The sequence below is a fragment of the Hippopotamus amphibius genome, chromosome 8 (assembly GCF_030028045.1).
Source record: "Hippopotamus amphibius kiboko isolate mHipAmp2 chromosome 8, mHipAmp2.hap2, whole genome shotgun sequence".
NCBI classification, from domain to species: Eukaryota; Metazoa; Chordata; class Mammalia; order Artiodactyla; family Hippopotamidae; genus Hippopotamus; species Hippopotamus amphibius.
In genome coordinates this window covers 101,898,312-101,918,213 of record NC_080193.1, presented here as the reverse complement: position 1 = coordinate 101,918,213, position 19,902 = coordinate 101,898,312, and the positions used below count along the sequence as shown (strand labels likewise).

The 19,902-nt window shown below is 34.4% G+C and overlaps 1 protein-coding gene across 3 annotated transcripts in view; it reads left to right on the top strand.

Moving 5' to 3' along the window:
- The window catches only part of NBEAL1 (neurobeachin like 1), a 151,212-nt gene that overhangs the window by 12,396 nt on the left and 118,914 nt on the right, over positions 1–19,902 (top strand). For all 3 annotated transcript variants that reach the window (XM_057744659.1, XM_057744661.1, XM_057744658.1), the window contains exons 3-6: positions 6,188–6,279; positions 10,808–10,969; positions 17,461–17,542; positions 18,108–18,235. In XM_057744659.1, coding sequence (XP_057600642.1) covers positions 6,188–6,279; positions 10,808–10,969; positions 17,461–17,542; positions 18,108–18,235 — 464 coding nt within the window. The remainder of the gene's footprint in view (positions 1–6,187; positions 6,280–10,807; positions 10,970–17,460; positions 17,543–18,107; positions 18,236–19,902) is intronic.

Here is a 19,902-nt window from a genome sequence, read left to right as displayed (position 1 = left end):
TAAGGTTTATTACAGAAATTACTCAAAATACTGGATCTAGGAAAAGATAATCAATAGCTTCTAACATCACAGAAGAGAGAACTAGATATGTATCTTCTGAAGGACGTATATAACACCACCTATGTTGTATTTTTTTGGAAAACAAAAAACAAAAAACCCTAAATCTGACAGCCGTTACATCTGCTACTTCAAAGGAAATACAGAGGACTGAGGAACATGTTAAATGACATAAAAATATGCAGTCAGCAAAATCTCTAGTGTGAGAAATAGTAAATCACAAGCGGCCCAGTGTCTTCAACAAATTAGGGGGAAAAAAAGAAAAAAAGAAATGTATAGGTTTAAATAGAATTTAAAAGATATGCCAACAATTTGCAATTTATGGACTTTATTTGGGTCCTGGTCTTATCAGACAGTTAAAAAAGGCATTTGCACGGCTTACCTGGGGTCCAGTGGTTAAGACCTTGCCTTCCAATGCAGGGGGTGCGGGCTGGATCCCCAGGCTTAGTGGCTTGGAGCTAAGATCCCACATGCCTCTCAGCCAAAAAACCAAAACATAAAACAGAAGCAATATTGTAACAAATTCAATAAAGACTGTAAAAATGGTCCACATGAAAAAAAAATCTGAAAAAAGAGAAAGGCATTTGTGAGCAAGTCAGGAAAATTTGAACATCAACTGATACTAAAGAACTGCTAATTTTTTTAGATGTGATAATATTGTCATATTTTAAAAGATATCTTTTATGGATATAGAAATATTTGTGGACGAAATATGATATCTGGGTTTGCTTAAAAGTAATCCTTTAGCGGATGGGGATATAGCTGAAGATGGGTTATGCGTGATTTGATAGTTGTTGAAACCGAGTCATAACATTTTCTCTACCTTTTATGTGTGCTTGTTATTTCCTTTAATAAAATGCTTTTAGAAAGAGCAGAAATTAATAATAAACATAATAGAAAGGATCCACCAAATAAAAAGTTGGTTCTTTGATAAAATTAATGAAACTGAGTCAGGAAGATAAGGTTTGTGTTTATATATGTTCCGAAAATTTCATATTATATTCACCCCTTACAATGATATTCGTAAGGCATATTTCATCTTAAAGACAAAGTATTGTTAAAAAATCTTGTTTAACTTGCTTAGCTAGTGCTCCTCTAGCTTCATTAAGCACAGCCATCTTTTCTTTTTCTTTTTTTATTTTTTAAACTTTTCAAATTGTTCTCATCCAAACAGACAGTATTGCTAAGTACTTGCTTAGGAAATGGTGACTTCTCCAGTCTTATAATCCTATATGCCTGTCCTGCTGCTTCCTGTTCTTTCCACACTGGGACAATACCAAGTATTGTATATCTTTTCAGCATATCTTGCTATTTTCTGTCTGGAATTCCCCTCTTCCGTCCTCTCTCCTTGAAAATATCTGTATGATTTGTGAAAACTGAGTACTTTAGTGCTTAGTTACCTCCAGCTTTGACAGATTTAGTAACTCCCTTTGTATTGTTTTGATACGTTTCACAGCTGTTTTACTTTTCGATATTTTGCGCTTATTTGTTTAATAGGTTCTCTTTCCTATTGAAAAAAGAGCACTTTGAGGACAAAATTATGGTTTTTTTAAAATGATGAATAATTGACATAAGATTATGTTTTGTCTCCATGTCCATAGAGTCTAGCATTGTCCTTGGTTGGTACATGGTTGACATGTACTTATTAAATGTTTTTGAAGTAGCTCAGTTCTATTAGAAAAGCTTCAGTGCTGGCCTGAAGGACTAATCATCGTTAATAATAGTGTTTCTATGGGAGGAATTTATCTTCTTTTGCTAGGACTCTAAAAATATGTTATGAATATAACTGACTTAAATGAACTTTTAAAATGCAACTCATATGTAAGTTGGGAGCTGCCCAACCTATGGCTGAAATATATGTATGTATCTAAAAGTATATAAAACTTGAAAGAATACTACAACCCGAATGTGGTGTGGAGGAAGTAAGGTGTTTTCCCTTATTCTTACCTGTAACCCTAGCCCTTAAGAACTAGGTGAAATTGTATGAATCCCTTAATTCTTTTACCCACTAAAGCCTCCCAGCAGAGGAGTGGGTGCTATAAGAAGGTAAAAGCCTCCTGTGCTTTAATGTAATTTAAATAATCACATTTGGCTAGTGGTCACTGCACTGGACAGCACATCTCTAAGTGTTTAGACTTCATCTTTTAGTAATGGGGAGCCATTGAAAGTATTTGAACAGGAGAGAAGAGATAATTAGATTTAAATTTAACAAATCCCATTAGTAGCTGTGTATAGGTGAGAGAAATTGAAGCTACAGAGACCTGTAGGGAGCTACATAACAGTCCAAGTGAAGGACTATCTTAATGGCACATGATTGGATGAGTATTTGAGTACAAAATCAGTAAAGCTGATTTAAAAGTATTTTATAATTGCTTATTTTGTTGAGCATTTGATGAATGTCAGGTATGGCTGAGTGCCTTACATATATTATCTCATTCAGTGCTTTCAACAGCTCTGTGAGGGGAAGTATTACCTTCATTTTATAGATCAACAGATCAGAGAGATGAAGTAACCTGCCCAAAGTTGCACTGATAGTAAATGCAAAGAGATTTGAAAGGAAAAGAATACAAATTGAAATCATGTGGCACAGGGGATCATGAAATATTTAAATATGTGTATGTGTAGCATAGAACGTTCCTATTTTGTGAGTGTTCCCTAATTTAGGCACATAATAGGTTATAAAAATAACGTTATGCTTAGCGTCTACTATGTGCCAGACATTCTTCTAAGCCCCTGACAGTTACTAGATTATTTAATTTTCACAACCCTGTAAAGAAAGGTACTATCACTATCTTCATTTTTATGAAAGAAACTGTTGTGCAAACATAAGGTGACTTGTTCAAGAAAGTGACAGAGCAGGAATTAGAGTCCATGTAATTTGGCCTCAGTGCTCCTGCAGTACTTAGTACGTTTGTTTGTTGTTAATAAATATTGTACAAATGGGGAGATAGACCCTACTGTGGTGTTTCATTGTACCAAACTCTTAACCGTGAAAGTGGGTGAGCTTGAGATTTAATTAATATTGTTTCTGAGTGTGCAGACATTTTTCCTTTTATGGCTTTTGGCAGTAGAGTATAGATCCTCTTAAGGGTTTTCTCAGGCTGTGTGGAATGTGGCTGTTTTATGTGTTAAGTTGTTTATGGCCTTGAGTTTACTGATCCTAAATTTCTCTTTTTCTCTTTTTGCCCACTAAGCTCCATTCTATTCCTGCTCACAGTTCAAAGACAGTGTAGTATAGTGGAAAGAGCACAGTTGGATTCATATATCTTTGCATTTTAATCCCAGCACTATCGATGACTAGCTCTATGACTATGGATAAGTTATATATCCTTAGAACTTTGCTTTCCTAACCCGTAAAATGGGGAAAATGAAACCTTTTCTAGATAGTTGTAAGGAGTGAATGGGATGATGTATACTTTTTAAATACCTGCTAAAGTACTTTAACACATTGCAGAATCTCAAAAAATTGTAACTGCTTTACTTCTTACTAAATAAAACATTTCCAAATTTAAGTACCATTTCTTTCTTTATAATTAGTTGCTTAACTACCTAGGAGAACTCTGTACTTATCAAACACTTGGTAGCCCTGACTTTCAAACTTTGAACCACATACTGTAGAGTTTCTAAATAAACTAGGAGGAGAAACACATTAATTCTTTATGGCAGTATAAACTGTTTTGTGTTGAACTTTTACTGAGTTTATTGAAACTCTGCTTTATTGAAAAGGAACCATGATAAGGAAACCTCTAGCTGCTTGTATTTCTGGAGTCTTATCCTGATGGATAAATGAATGAATGAAAGAATGATGTGCTGGTTGGAAATGAAAAAAGCAATGAATGAAGTCCTTGAGAAAATTTCTCACAAGAGGTGGTTCTTTTTCTGAAATATTTCTAACTTCTCAGTGATGATGTGGATTATAACAATTTATGATCTGATTTTGAAACAGGATATTAATAGAAAAAACAAATACACAAAAGGTCAGCAGCCTGCATATTCTGGGAACATTCTTTTAGGAATTTTGATTTGTGTGTAATGCTTTTATTTTAGGGAAATAAATTACTTGTTTCCTTTATCCAAGAGCAGTGCCTAACCAATGATATTTAATGAGTAAGTAAGGCTCCTGTGTATCATGTTGAAATTGGCGTAAAAAAGTGTTAAGGAGGTGAAGGAAACAAATTTGAGCATCATTTTTAATGATGCAATTTATATTTAAAAAGACATTTCTGAGGAATCATGGTTTTTTTCAAATCATCTTTGAGATGTAACTTACAGACGATAAAATGCACAGATTTTAAGTGTCAAATTTGATGACTTTTGATACAAGCAAACATTTGTATCACTACTACCTAATAAAACAAATGGAGAATTTCTATTACCTAGGAAAGTTTTCTTTGTGCCCCTTTGTAGTCACTCTGAAAGACAGTCAATGATCTAATTTCAGTCGCCATAGCCTGCTCTAGCACTTTGTGTAAATGAACTCACACAGTGTATATGCTTAATGCCTGGCATCTTTTGCTCAATGTGTTTTTGAAATTTCTATTCATTGTCGTATCAACAGTAGATTCATTGTTATTGCAGAATAGCATTCCACTATGTGAATATACCACAATTCATCCGTTAACCTGTTCATGAAATTTTGGTTTGTTTTGAGCCTTGGGCTATTAAAAAGAAATCTCCTATGACATTTTCGTACAAGTTGTTTTTGTGGTTATATATTTTCACTTCTCTTGAGAGGAATGACTGGGCCACGTGGTAAATTTATGTTTAACTTTAAAACTTTAACTTTAATCCAAGCGATTATACCATTTTATACTCCCACCAGAAATTGAGTTCCAATTATTCCACATTTTTACCAACACTTAGTATGGAAAGTCTTTTAAATTTTAGCCATTCTAGTGGGTGTGTAATGGTATTCCATTTCATTTTAATTTGCTTTTCCCTGGATAACTAATGATGTTGAGAATGCTTTTGCATGCTGCTTGGCCGTTTATGTATCTTCTTTTGTGAACTGTCTGAGCCTTTTGCCCATTTTTAAATTGAGTTACTTTCCTTTTTGCATTTATTCATAGGAATTCTTTATATATCCTTGGTACAAGTGCTTTGTCAGATATATGTACTGAGAATATTTTCAGCTGGTATATGGCTTGCCTTTTCATTTTCTTAATGGGGTCTTCTAATGAACAGAAGTTTTAAATTTTGATTAAGACCAATTATTATTTTTTTCTTTTTTTGGTTTGTGATTTTTGTGTCCTAGCTAAGATTTTGTGTCCTAGCTAAGAAATCTTTTTAGGTTGCAAAGGTATTCTATATTTTCTTTTAGAAGATTTTTTAGTTTTTATGTTTAGGTTAATGATACATCTCCAATTTTATTTTATTTATGCATTTTATATTTTTCATTAATTCATTGGACAAGTATTTATTGAGCACCTGGTCAGTGCCAGAAACTATTTTAGGCACTTGGTGTCCATTAGTAAACAAAAGGAAGTCGCTTGTGGTGGGCCTTTAGATAGGCCCTGCAGTTGTGAAGCCTACAGTCTAGGGGAAATGACAGATATTAAATTAATAAATAAATAAATTATCCAGTATGGTAGAAGGTGAGAAAGCACCATGAGGTGGGACAACAGAATAGGGTATAAAGTAAAGGTTGGTAAGAAGGTTTGTAACTTTAAGAAAGGGTGGTAAAATTTGGCTTCATTGAGAATAAGCCATTTAAAGAATGACTTGAAGATGTAGGAATTAGCCATTCAGCTATCTGGTGGAAGAGTGTTCTGGGTAGAGAAAACAGCCATTGCAAAGGCCTAAGATGGGAGCACGTCTAGCATATCCCAGTAGCAGCCAGGAAGCCAGTAGTACAGGGTGACAGTGGAGAAGGCCACAGAGCTAGGCGAGGGCAAATTGTTTAAAATATTATAGGACATTGTTAAGATTGTAGCTCTTTGTGTGAGTGACATGGGTTCACTATACTTAATACACATTTTAAAACAACACGTCTTCCCGAATATCATTTAGAGATTTCATATTATTGCTTCTTTAGATTTATCAATTCATATTTGCTCAATAGGAGCAAAAGCATTTTTTAAAAAAATTCCTGGCAGATGTGCTTAATATTACAATGGTTTTCTTATTTCAGAAAGATCCAGATTACCTGAAGCTCTGGTTGGACAACTTTGTTTCTAGCTATGAACAATTCTTAGATGTTGACTTTGAAAAGCTGCCCACCAGGTATGTTGAAACACTTAATTTCCTACCCTTGAGTGAGTTTAATTTTTGTCACAAAAACTTCATTGATGACATGTTAAAAGAATGGCAGCTATGTGACACACGTGCTACTCCTGCACAACCCTGCTTTCATGGCAGACATTTCTGATTGATTATAGCAGTCTTTCTTGCTGATACTAGACTTGGCTTCTAGAAGCCTCTTTTTTACTTTGTTAAGCCACTGGCAACTGGGTGTCCTGCAGTTCACTTCAATTCTGACACTACGAGGAGTTAGTGCCAGATCCCATGAGTTAAGGGCAAAGTCCTCCACAAGACTGCCCTCACTTCAGACATCATTAGCAAGTTTTGGGAGCCACTGACATTTCTGACCAACAGGCTATAAATTTGGGGGTTGTCATGACTCCCTCAGGTTCAGTAATTTGTTAGATTAACTCACAAAACTCAGTGAAAGTCCTATACTTATGATTATAGTAGTATTATAAAGGATACATGTAAGACAGCCTGCGAGAGTCTTGGATGCAGGGCTTCCATGCTCTCTCCCGTTGGAATCAGGGCATGTTGCTATCCCTGAACATCAGTATGTTCAAGGAAGGAAGCTCTTGGAGCTTTGGGTATCCAGAGTTTTGTTGGGTCTTATTGCATCATTGAGTATGTAATTGAACTCAGTCTCCATCTCCTCTCCCTTCCCAGAAAGTTGAGGGGTAAGTCATTCAGATGTGTTCAGTGCCTGTTTTTAAAACTATCTAAGGGTCCACCATGCATCATTTCATTCATTTGCATAAAATTTCTTTATTATATGACAGGCATTCTACTGTAGTTGAAACTTCTTTTCCTGGCTTTAGAGAGGGGCCTTAGAAAACATCTTGAAGGAGGTTAAGTTTTCAGATTTTTAAAAACTAGATTTGAAAATCAAAATGAGGGAGAAATTAAAATCTTAGGGAAATGTATAAGTGAAAGTACAAATATTTTCTCCCATTCCTCTGCCTACAACTGTTTCCACAATCTCATTGTTCCCAGGCCCACTTCCCAGATAAAGTTCATATTGTATCTCAAGTCATCTTGTGAACCTAGTCCTTGTTAGTTAGGTAAGAGAGATTAGCTTGGCTGTGATTAAAAGCTAGAGAAATGAGGACACATCTTTAGCCACGAAAGGAACTCCATTTATAGAGATGTGTTGAGAGGGGAGGGGAGAAATTGGTGGTGGTTGAGGATGAAAAAAGAGTATCTGGAGAATTAAAAATCTTCAAGGAGGAAAATGTTTGCAGTTTGAGGGTGGTAGTGAGAGCGTAGACACAGGTGAGTTGAATCCAGAGAATCACATAGGAGCCAGATCATGAAGTGCCACGAATGCATTGCTGATGAACTTCGACTTTTTGTTATGGAAGATACAAGGCTCTACTAGAGAATTTTCTGTGTAAGAGTATCATAATCAAGTTTGGTTTTTAAAAGTCACTTTGGTGGCATTATGGAGGTTGGATTAGAAAGGGTTGAGACTGAAGGCAAGAAGCCCTGTTAAGAGGTGATTGTAATAATTCAGAGAAAAAAATCATTAGAGCTTTGGACCAAGGCATTGAACTTAAGAAACATTGCGGTTATGCTCAGAAAGCACAAGTACTTCATTATTTATAAATACAGTTTCAGAGTTCTTCCTGATTAGATTATTTGTAACAGGTTTATAAAGGTTAAAAATCAGTATTAAATCTTGAACTCAAAATAAGATTGGGTATTATTGATTTCAACTCATAAAAGAGTATTCTTGTAGTTTATACTTAGAAGTGCTTTTATTTTAAAAATTTATAGCTCACTTTAAATCATGAGCCTAAGGATCTTACAGAGTCAGGATTTTGGCCTTTGAATGCTTGGTGTTTTTGTAAGATGCACTTATTATCATCCATACATTATAAATGTCTCTCCTTTCTTAGGAGGTCATTTCTAAAATCATTTATGTAGACTTACATTGCCACTATATTTAAAGTAAGATGAAGAATGCCAAGAGCGTTTTCTTACTTGTGATTTAGTTGGTTTATTTAAAATTATATTTCGTATCTTTGTCAGAAAACCGAACCATGAATTTAGATTTTGCTAGTAGTAAACTTTCAGTTTTTCAAGTGAATGTTATGTGTAAGATGTGTAAAACTAGTCTAGTCACCTTAAAGATAAGAAACTCACAGATAATCCTCATTTAAAGTATACTGACTTTATAGCATTTCCAAGTTAGGGAATTCATAATACAAGGCAAGGATTGCCTTTACCAGATTATAAAGCCTTGAAATTTAACCTGGACTTTTTCCTGTGTTAGGCAGAACAATTGGCAGCTGTTTATAATAGAAATTGAGTAGGCAAATGGAGGAGTGGAAAAGATTTCTGGAGTTTGGGAAATTTCAACAAAAGGAGCTTAGAATTTGGGGCAGTAAAATCCCAAAGGTGGGAAAATTCTTATAAATTTTTAAATCCTCATCACATTAGGAACAAGGCCAAAAATTCCGACTTTGTCTATAAGCCATGTCCTAAGTGAGCCCCAATTTTTAAATGTCAGTTAATTAAAAAAAAAAAAAAGATTGCTCTTTTAGAAGCTAATATTTTTTTCTGCCCAATAAAATAAAAACGTGTAAATAGAAAATGGGACAATTAAAGACAAAAGGAACTACTCTTTTAAATAACTAGAGTGGAATATTGGGAAATCTAATGTCTTCTTGTTGATTTAACATTTTTGGAAAACTGTGGAGGAATAGTTTCACTTAGTCTTGAAAATCAGTTATATTTAAATGTTTATTATTTTGAAGTTGCTCTGATTTTTCTGATCACTTCTTTTTAGCTCTTCAGAAAAAAATTAAGTATAAAAATGAATGTTTCTGATACCATCTGTAAAAAAGAGAGAAAGAATCCAAAGCTGCAAGTGAAATGATGCCCAGAGTAAAATGAAACATGTATTTTTATAACATGTTTATATAGAATTAGGCAACCTTGGTAGTATGCTTTGTAACGTGTTTATTTTGTAGAATGTTTTATTAATTTATGTTGTAGGGTGGTTCATAAAGAGGCTAATAATATGTATGTGTTTATGTGACTGCTGCTAAGATGCTTCAAATTTCTCTGTCCACAGTGAATGCCTTTTACTCAAAGTAGAAATAGTACTAATACTTAATGTTAAGCATTATCTGAAGAGGAGACTATTTTAAAGTATAATTGTCATTTAATCATAGAAACTCTTCACAGTGCTTCTTTGTTATTTGAGCATTTTTCTTAACTGAGGTAGGGAAACTGGTATACAGTGGCTTATAAAAAGATTCTTAGGCTTTAGGGATAGTATATTTAAAATGCATTCCATTTTTAGAGTTCTTTACATATTTTAAAGCTGAAAATGCACATTGACTTTCTAGTTTCAGAGCCCAGTGAAATAGGGAGGATATCTGATATTACAATTTTATAGATTGGGGAACTTCAGAAATTAAATGAAGTGCTTCATGTTACAGAGGTGGAACTTAGTATGCAGGCTTTTTTTTTTAATTAATTAATTTTATTTATTTATTTATTGGCTGCATTGGGTCTTCGTTGCTGCACACGGGCTTTCTCTAGTTGCTGTGAGTGGGGGCTACTCTTCATTGTGGTACGCAGGCTCCTCACTATAGTGGCTTCTCTTGTTGTGGAGCACGGGCCCTAGGCGCATGGGCTTCAATAGTTGCAGACATGGGCTTCAATAGTTGCGGCACATGGGCTCAATAGTTGTGGTGCACAGGCTTAGTTGCTCCGTGGCATGTGGAATCTTTCCAGAGCAGGGCTCGAACCCGTGTCCCCTGCACTGGCAGGCGGATTCTTAACCACTGCGCTACCTAGGAAGTCCAGTATGCAGGCTTTTGACTTTGATTCTACGGGGTTTTAATGTGAGAGGCATATGCAAGGAGCCAGTTACATCTGGTATTGGCCTTTGCCCTTTAAGAACCATATAGTCTTCTTACACAGAAACCACTTGTCACAAAATATTGATGTATTCCTTTAAAAGAGTCTTCTATTGATACTCATGCTTGGGGTTCTACATTCACCTCTATCTTTCTCCTTTCCATTTGCTAGTTATCTTTTCTCCCTGTTCTGATCAAATGGCTTAGGGAGCGTATAGGTAGGTGAATATTTTTTATTTAGTAAAGCAGTTAACAGATATTAAACTAGTTATAGGTACTTCATTTTTGTTTGCTAGTTACTGTTTCTTTTAGAAATGGTATAGAAACGTATTTCTAAATAGTAGAAGGTGAACTAATTTATATTTTAAATATTTTCCTTAAAACTAACACAATTGAAAATACTAGATAGCCTTTTTTCTCTCTCTTTTCAGTAAGCCTCCTCTGAAGTAAGACTAACCACTCTAATAATCTTCTAAAATGTCACTAATATCTGGTACCTTGCAGAGAGGAAGGCACAGAATATCTGAACTAAAAGAGCTTTTTTAAGATTTGCGCTGAAGATGGTTCCTTTAAAATGCCACACATTTTCATGCTGTATTTAAACATCCTTCTTGTTTTGTTCCCCTTTATTGTAGGGTAGATGATGTGCCTCCAGGAATATCTCTGCTTCCTGACAATATTCTGCAGGTTCTGAGGACCCAGCTTCTACAGTGTGTTCAGAAAACGGCAGATGGGTTAGAGGAAGAGCAGCAAGCCTTGTCAATTTTGCTTGTCAAGTTCTTCATTATTCTTTGCAGGTATTTGGTACAAATAAACTAGTATCTGTTTTAAATAATTATTAGCAAACTAATAATGCATTTATTGGTTATTAATGATGTTTGTTGTTCATATGGAGCTTTTAAGGATGAATGCAGCTTTTGCAATAGGCTTGTGGTTTGTTATTATATTGGAAAGCCTTTTACTGTTCCTACTTAGATTCATTCCAGGATAAAAAAATAATTGCTTTAAAGTAAAGACAATGACAGGAGTTTTTACTTGAGAATTTATTGCACTGGTATTTTCTGTATGGTCCTCACCAGTAAACATGTACATATATATTTTTATACTGTGCATTATCATTTGTGATATGTATTTTCCTAGTCTTTCATTTTATAATTTTACCAAAGAAAGTATAATTATTCCATAGTTTATATTTCCAGATTTATAGATGATTAAGTCTGTGGTACTTGAATTTTGGTGTGCATAAATGTCAACTGGGAAGCTTAACAGAAATACAGAGTTTGAGCCTTACGTATGGAAATTCTAATCTGAAGGAGCTCAGGCATTTTGATTTTTCACATATCCCATGTTAATCTGCATATAAGAATTTGAGAACTGTTGGGTTAGGGGCATCATATACCTCTTAAAATCTGTCTTCTTTTTGTTCTTATTCTTAGAGGAAAAACTTTCAGTCTTTTACCATTTAGTATGATACTTTGCTGTGAGATTTTTATATATAGCTTTTATTATGTTGAGGTAGTTTCCTTCTATTCCTAGTTTGTTGAGTGTTGTTATCAGGAAAGATTGCTGAATTTTGTCAGATGCTTTTTCTGCATTAATTGAGATGATCATGTAGGGTTGTTTTCCCTTTATTTTGTTGATATGGCATATTACGTTGATCAGTTTTCATATGTTGAACTATCCTTACATTTCAGGAATAAATCCCACTTAGTTATAGTGTGTATTACTTTTAATATACTGTTGGATTCTCTTTGCTAGTATTTTGTTGAAGATCTTTGCATTAATGTTATTAAGGGATATTGGTCTGTAGTTTTCTTGTAGTCTCTTGTCTGGCTTTGGGACCAGGGTAATACTGGCCACATATAATGAGTTAGAAAGTGTTTCTTTCTCTTCAATTTTGGAAAAATTTGAGAAGGACTGGTGTTAGTTCTTCTTTAAATGTTTTGTATACTGCACTAGTGAAAATATCAGTTCCCAAGCTGCTTTGTTGGGAGAGTTTTGATTACTAATTCAATCTCCTTACTAGTCGTAGGTCTATTCAGATTATTTCATCATGGTTTAGTCTTGGCAGGTTTTATGTTTCTAGGAATTTGTCAGTTTCATCTATGTTATTCAATTTATTGTTGTACAGTTGTTCATAGTACTCTCTAATAATCCATTTTATATCTGTAGGATCAGTAGTAATGCCAACACTTTCATTTTTGATTTTAGTATTCTGAGTCTTCTCTTTTTTTCTTAGTCTGTCTAGGTATATTTGTCAATTTTGTTGATGTCTCTAAGGAACTAATTTTTGGTTTCATTGATGTTTTCTGTTTTTAAAAATTTATTTTTATCTCTACTCTGATCTTTATCAGTTCCTTCTTTCTGCTAGCTTTGGGTTTAGTTTGCTCTTCCTTTTCTGACTCAAGTTGTAAAATTAGGTAGTTGGTTTCTTGTTCTTTTTTTTTAGTTTAAGTACTTATACCTAATAAAATTTTCCCTTTGCACCACTGTCACTGCCTCTCATAATTTTTGGTAAGTTATATTTTCATTTACATTCATCTCAAGTATTTTCTAATTTCCCTTTTGGGTTTCTTCTTTATTATTTAAAAGCGTTTTGGTTATTTTCCACAGTTTTGTGAATTTTTCAGTTTTCCTTTTGTTATTGATTTTTAACTTCATCTTGTTGTGGTTAGAGAAGATACTTTGTATGCTATCTGTCATTTTAAATCTGTTGAGCCTTAATTTGTGGCCTAATACCGTGTCTGTCCTGTAAAATGTCCCAAATACACTAGAGAAGAATGTTCTGTTGTTATTGGGTAGAGTGATCTGTATATGTTTGTTAGATCTATTTGGTTTACTGTGTTGATTAAGTCCTCTGTTTCTTATCTTCTGTTTAGCTGTTTTACCCATTATTGTGGATGAGGCATTGAATTCTCCAGCTATTTATGGAAGAACTATATATTTCTCTCTTCAATTCTGTCAGTATTTGCTTCATATGTTTTGATGGTCTGTCATTAGATACGTAAAGGTTTATAATTGTTATATCCTTTTGCTAGTATTATACCTTTGTTATATATAATATCATATGTACTTTTATTACACTATATTGTACCTTTAAAAATGTATGTCCTTCTTTGTCTCTTGTACCTTTTTTGACTTACAGCCTATTTTCTCTGATATTTGTATGTCAACCTCTGCTCTCTTTGAGTTAATCTTTGCATGAAATATCTTTTTTTCTGCTTTCACTTTCAGATTGTTTGTGTCCTTGGACATCAGGTAGACAGTATATAGTTGGATCCTGTGTTTGTATCCCTTCTGCCAATCTCTGTCTTTTGAATGGAGACTTTAATCCATTTACATTGAAAGTAATTACTTCTAAGGAGGAACTTACTTCTGTTACTGTGCTATTTGTTTTCTTATGCCTTAAAACATAAAGTTTTTATCCCTCATTTCTTTTCTTTTCTTTTTGTACCTCATTTTTTAAATTACTGTCTTCTTCATGTTTAGTTGACTTTTTGTAGTGAAATGTTTAAATTCCTTTATCTTATTCTTTTTTTTTATAATGAGCATTTCATTATTTATGTATTTTGTAATATTTGTTTATTTATTTATTTGGCTCTGCTGGGTCTTGGTTGCAGTATTTTGGGTTTTAGTTGCAGTACGCAGGATCTTTGTTGTGGCCTGCGGAATCTTTAGTTGCAGCATGCGGGATCTTTTAGTTGCGGCATGTGGGCTCTTAGTTGTGCCACGTGGGACCTAGCTCCCTGACTAGGGATTGAACCTGGGCTCCCTGCATTGGGAGTGCGGAGCCTTAACCACTGGACCACCAGGGAAGTTCCCTTTATCATATTCTTTTGTATACATTCTATAGATACTTTCTTTGTGGTTACCATTGGTATTATATTTAACATGTTAAAGTTATAACATTCTAATTTGAATTTATGCCACCTTAATGCCAATAACATACAAAAACTCTGTTCTTTTATGGCTCTGTCCCTACTCCTTTTGGTTGTTGATGTCACAGTATTACATTTATACATTATTTGCCCCAAAACATAAGCTAATAATTATTTTAAATGCATTAGTCTCTTAAGTTATGTATAAAACAAGATTTGGAATTATTAACCAAAGTTACAGTAATACTAGTTTTTACACGAACAGTTTTTTTCTTTGACTGTAATCTCTTGATTATATAAAAACAAAGAATACAATTACAAATCAATGTTACAGTAATACTAGCTTTTATAATTGCCCATGTGTTTACCTGCATTGAAATCTTAGTTTTCCACATAGCTTTGAGTTGCTGTGTAGTGGCCTTACCTTTCACCTTGCAGGACACTGTTGAGCATTTTTTGCAGGGTAGATCTGGTGGTCACAGACTCCATTACCTTTTGTTTTTTGGGAATGTCTATTTCTCCTTCACTTTTGAAGGACAGTTTGCCAGATACAGGATTGTTGGTTGACAGCTTTATTCTTTTAGCACTTTGAATATATCCTCTCACTATCTTCTGGCCTAAGTTTCTTATTAGAAATCTGCTGTAATTGTATTTAGCATCCCTTATATGTGAGGATTTGCTCCTCTCTTCCTACTTTCAAGATTGTCTCTTTGTCTTTTGAAAGTTTGATTATAATGTGTGTCTCAGTGTGGGTGTCTTTGAGTTCACCTTACTTGGACTTCACGGAGCTTCTTGGCTGTTCATATTCATGTCTTTCATCAAATTTGGGAAGTGTTCAGCCCTTACTTCTTCAAATATTCACTCTTCCCCTTTTTCTTTCTCTTCTTTTTCTGAAACTCAGTCTTTTTTCTTTCTGTTGTTAGACTTGATAATTTCCATTTTACTATCTTCAAGTTCACTGATTCTTTCCTCTGCCTATTTAAATCTGCCCTTGAATTCCTCCAGTGAATTTTTCATTATAGTGATTGTACTTTTCAGCTCCAGAATTTCTTTCTGGTTTCTTTTTAGTTTTTTTAATCTCATTATTGATATTTCCATTTTGTTTACTCATTAATTTCTTTTTTTTTTATTTCATTTTTTTAGTGGGGTGTAGCTGTTTTACAATGTTGTGTTAGTTTCTACTGTACAGAGAAGTGGAGTTCCCTGTGCTGTATAGCAAGTTATTAGTTATCTATTTTATACCCATTAATTTCTTGACTTTCTCCACATCTTCCTTTAGCATTGATATTTTGAGTGTCTTGAAGACAGCTATTTTGAAGTCTTTGTCTAATAGACATTTTTCAGGGAGTTTCTGTTAATTTCATTTGTTTCTTTTGACTGGGCCATATTTCCCTATTTCTTTGTATGCCTCCTGATTTTTGTTTTTAATTGAATACTGGACATTTGAATGTAATAATATGGTAACTTTGAAAATTAGATTTACCCCCTTTCCTGGGGTTTGCTGCTTTTTGTTGCCATTTTTGTCTGTTGGTTTTATTTTTTAATCATTACAGGTTGTCTCTCTGCTGAGGGTCAACCTGCGTTGTAAACATAAGGTCTGCTCAGATCTACTCTGACCCTTTCCCTCAGTGTGTTTGGTCACTCTCTAATTTTGCACATTTATGCTGTTATTTTTGAATGTCCTAATCTTTAATACCTGGCTCCCAAAAGGGGAAAAAACAAAAAAATGAAGAGAGAAAGGAGAATGGCCCTTTAAGTCCCCTGGAAAGGGGAAGTGGCTTGTAACAGTAGGGGGGAGGTGCAGTAGCAATGGCTGCCTGCCTCTTTGCCTGCACCTCTATAATCAGAAGCAGCAACCAGTGATCAGAGCACAGATCTCCAATATGTGGAGGACATGGTCCTTTTTGCCCATGTTGGTTCCTGTAAGCTGTTAGTAAGCTGCTCCTGGAACATGTGCATAACTGCTTACCACATGTCTGAGGGTAGGGCATTGACAGCTGCTACTGTGCTAATAGCTGAAATTGATCAGAATTGAGGACATGAATTGCAATTTACCATCCAAATTTTCCCCTAGAAGTTGCCAGCCTTCAGCAGAGACTCAAGGGTTCCTAAATAGTTCCATCAAACTGATTTTGATGGTGTAACTCTTTTCTAGGTGGGGAGACAGATTCCTGGTGCTTCCCACTTAGCTTTTTTCCCAGAATCCTCCACAGGAGCTTTGAATTTTACCTCTGCCTTTACTCTTTGCTTTCTTGAAGATATCATGCCATTCTGACATCTTACACTAAGAAGTCCTTTAATTTAGTTAATTTTTCCTGTTCTTTTAGCATTTAGTGGATTTTAAGATATAAAGTATTTTTCAAGGTCACAATGTCTCAGAACATAATAGAGTTTTTTTGTCTTAATAGGACTTTTTTTTAATATGCCAAGAAAAAAGACTGTGATGTTAGATAGAGTACATGTTAGCATTTTACATGTCATACCTGTCTTATTAAAAATGGAATAAAAATGAGGGCCATATTTTAATTAAACACCAGGCACTTGTTGACCCATTGCTTTAAAAAAGGCATGTACTGTGCCCTCTTGGAGTGTGCATAGATGCCCACCCTTCTCTCAAGGCTTTTTAATATAGTTGAGGAGCTATATTATGACTCTAAAAGGGAAACTATAATTTCAGAAAGCAAGGTGATAACTATAAAACTACACAAAATGTGTTTTAAAGGCAACAATATATACGAAAAACCAAGCTAAGAATCTACAAAGGAAAATAACAACAAACCTGGAAAGAAATAATCCAAAACGTATATAATTGTAATGTTTGGGTTGTAAGAATATTAGTGACTTTTTCTCTGCTATTTCTACTTTGTGATATTTTCCAGTTTTTCATAATAAAAAATGCTAATTAACGTGTTTCTTAAACATTCTCTGTTTATAAGTAGTTAAATGGTGCTTGAGGTATGTTTTGCATTTCTCAGTGGGAAAGCAATTATATAACCGTATTAATTTTAATTTTTTTTAAAGCTAACTTTATCATTTTAAAAAAATATTTATTTATTTTTTGGCTGCATTGAGTCTTAGTTGCGGCACGTGGGATGTTTTGTTGGTGACCTGTGAGCTCTTCATTGCAGTGTGTGGGTTTTTCTCTAGTTGTGGCCCGTGGGCATCTCTTTAGTTGTGGCGTGCAGTCTTAGTTCCCCGACCAGGGATAGAACCGGCGTTCCTTGCATTGCAAGACAGATTCTTAACCACTGGACCACCAGGGAAGTCCCTTGATTTTAAGTTTTAATGAATGTTATTTGTATTTCATTTGCCCACATGTGTTCTGAAAATCAACCTGAATACACGAGCATACATTTTTCTCACTGTTCATATGTAATAAATATATGGGTATTCTTTTTTTTTCCTTACAGAAATCTATCTAATGTAGAAGAAATTGGGACTTGCTCATACATCAATCATGTTATCACTATGACAACACTCTATATTCAACAAGTAGGTGTGAATTCATATATTCCTTTTTGTTGCTTTACTGAGAGTAACTAGTTTTTACTTTTTAAAATATCATAGTAAAGTTAAATGTTTTCAGAGGAGGTAATAACTGAGAAGATCATTAAAATTATCATTGGGTGCTTATATAGTCCAGGCATCTTATGAGTATTATCTAAAAGTAGACAAGCAATTATTAATACATTTTGTTATTTTAATTTAAAAATTGAAGCGTTTTATAAGTGGCTTTTTAAAATGGCACAATTTGTCATTTTATGTATTTATCATTTATTCATCAAATAGCCCTCTTATTGAAAGCATCTTCTTTTTTGGAAAGATGTTTGGCTATCCATTTGAAATCCTTTCTAGGAAATATTTAAAATTTGAGAGGTTATATCTAGTCCATATGATTAACTGACCCTCTACAGACTCAAATGGAACTTAGGCTTATTTGAATAAAAATGATTTATTATTATTGAATGAATGAAACGTAGTCTTTTAATGATGTTGGTTAGTGTGTTATACGGCTTAACATTTTAAAGTACGTGTAATTTTATGTTTAAATTCTCAGTTAAAAAGCAAAAAAAAAGAGAAGGAATTGGCAGATCAGACATCTATTGAAGAATTTGTGATCCATGCATTGGCATTTTGTGAAAGTTTATATGACCCGTATCGGAATTGGAGGCATAGAATTTCAGGGTATGTCTTATAAGTCATTTGAAACCTAAATATCATAATTTATACAATTCTTCAAAGCAGATCTCATCCTCTGTGAAAGCAATTGGTAAGATGTGTCTAAGACCCCATCTCTATCTCTGAGATAGAGAACTACATTGGAGGTAATGAATTAGTGATAAATGCTGCTTCCAGATAATAAATTTACCCTGAACTTTTATTTTGTAATACACTTGAATGCTAATAATCTGATGATAAAATTTAAGAGCACAGTAGCATCAAGTAGAGTATATATATTTTTCAAGGAACTTTCTCTCTTTTTTTAAAAAGCATATTGCATAATTCAAAAATGAATTTTAACAGTATTTTATGTATTTATTTTTAATTGTGGAGCTTGTGTCAGTCAGAGTCTAGTCAGGAAAACAGAAACCGGTGTTTAAAAAGAGAAAATGTAATACAAGGAAATTGTTAAATAGGTATTAGAGAACTCAAAAAGCAAACGGGGGACACTGATGTAATACAGAGATAGTGACTTCAGAAAGCAACTACTTTCCTGGGGCTGTGGGAACAAAGAGAAGAGATTGGAGTTATCAGAAATTAGAAGTTTTGGAGAAGAGGTGCTACAGTGCCTGGTCTGAGACTTCTGAGGAAAGAGTCCTAAGCCAGTGCTGGTTCCACTGAGCAGCCATGAAGAGGCTGGTTCTGGATTGCCAAAAATCAGCTGAAGACAGAAGCTAACTGCGAATGCCGTAGTTAAGAACTGTTGGCTGGTAAAAAAATAAGGGATCAGTCCCCTTTTCACTCTTTCAACCTTCCAGGCTCCTTTTAGTACTATTGATGAACCTAAGAGTGAGGTAGCTCGAGAAAAAGAAATACAGTTTGTAGAATGCCTGTCCAGCATCACAGAGCAGGTGGAATGTAGGATGATGGATTTGTAGCTTAATGCTGATGGCATAATTACCAGTACACAGCTCAAAGAGAAGAGTTTAAAAGTTCATGTCTTTCTTCCCTGTGGGCAAAGAATAGGAAGAGTTGTATTATCACCCTCGATCAGATCTCTTTTTTAGGTCTCCTTAATCTGCTATACTTTCAATCTCAAGATTTTTTCATTTTCAATGTAACCTGACCCACTTAATAAACAATTCCTACTTCCTGCAACATTTCGTTACTAGAATGTTTGATTTTTTTTATAGGCTTTTCTGGGTTTTTAGGGTAGGATACCCTCACTTTGAACAGCCATCATTAGATAATGGTGAAAAATTGATAACTGAGAGAACATGTATATTGACTATGTGGTCATACTTGGTATGTTCTTTGTAGTAATATTTTATGGAAATAACACATCGTTTAGGTAAAGTAAGATGTGTCTAATAGAAATAATAGGAACAAATATTCCAGCTATTAAATATAAAAATTTTATCTGCTTATATATACATTTGCTTTCCTTTGTGTGTCGAAAGAAGTTGTCTTTAGTCAAGGTTCTCCATAGAAACAAAACTAGTAGGCTGTGTGCGTGTGTGTGTGTGTGTGTGAAGAGTTTCATTGTAAGCAATTGCCTCACATGATTATAGAGGCTGACAAGTCCAAATCTGCGATGTGGGCTGGCAGGCTTGCCACCCAGGAAAGCCAGTGGTGCAGTTAGAGTCAGAAGGCTAGAGAGCCGGTGTTCCAGTTCCAGTCCTAGTTCAAAA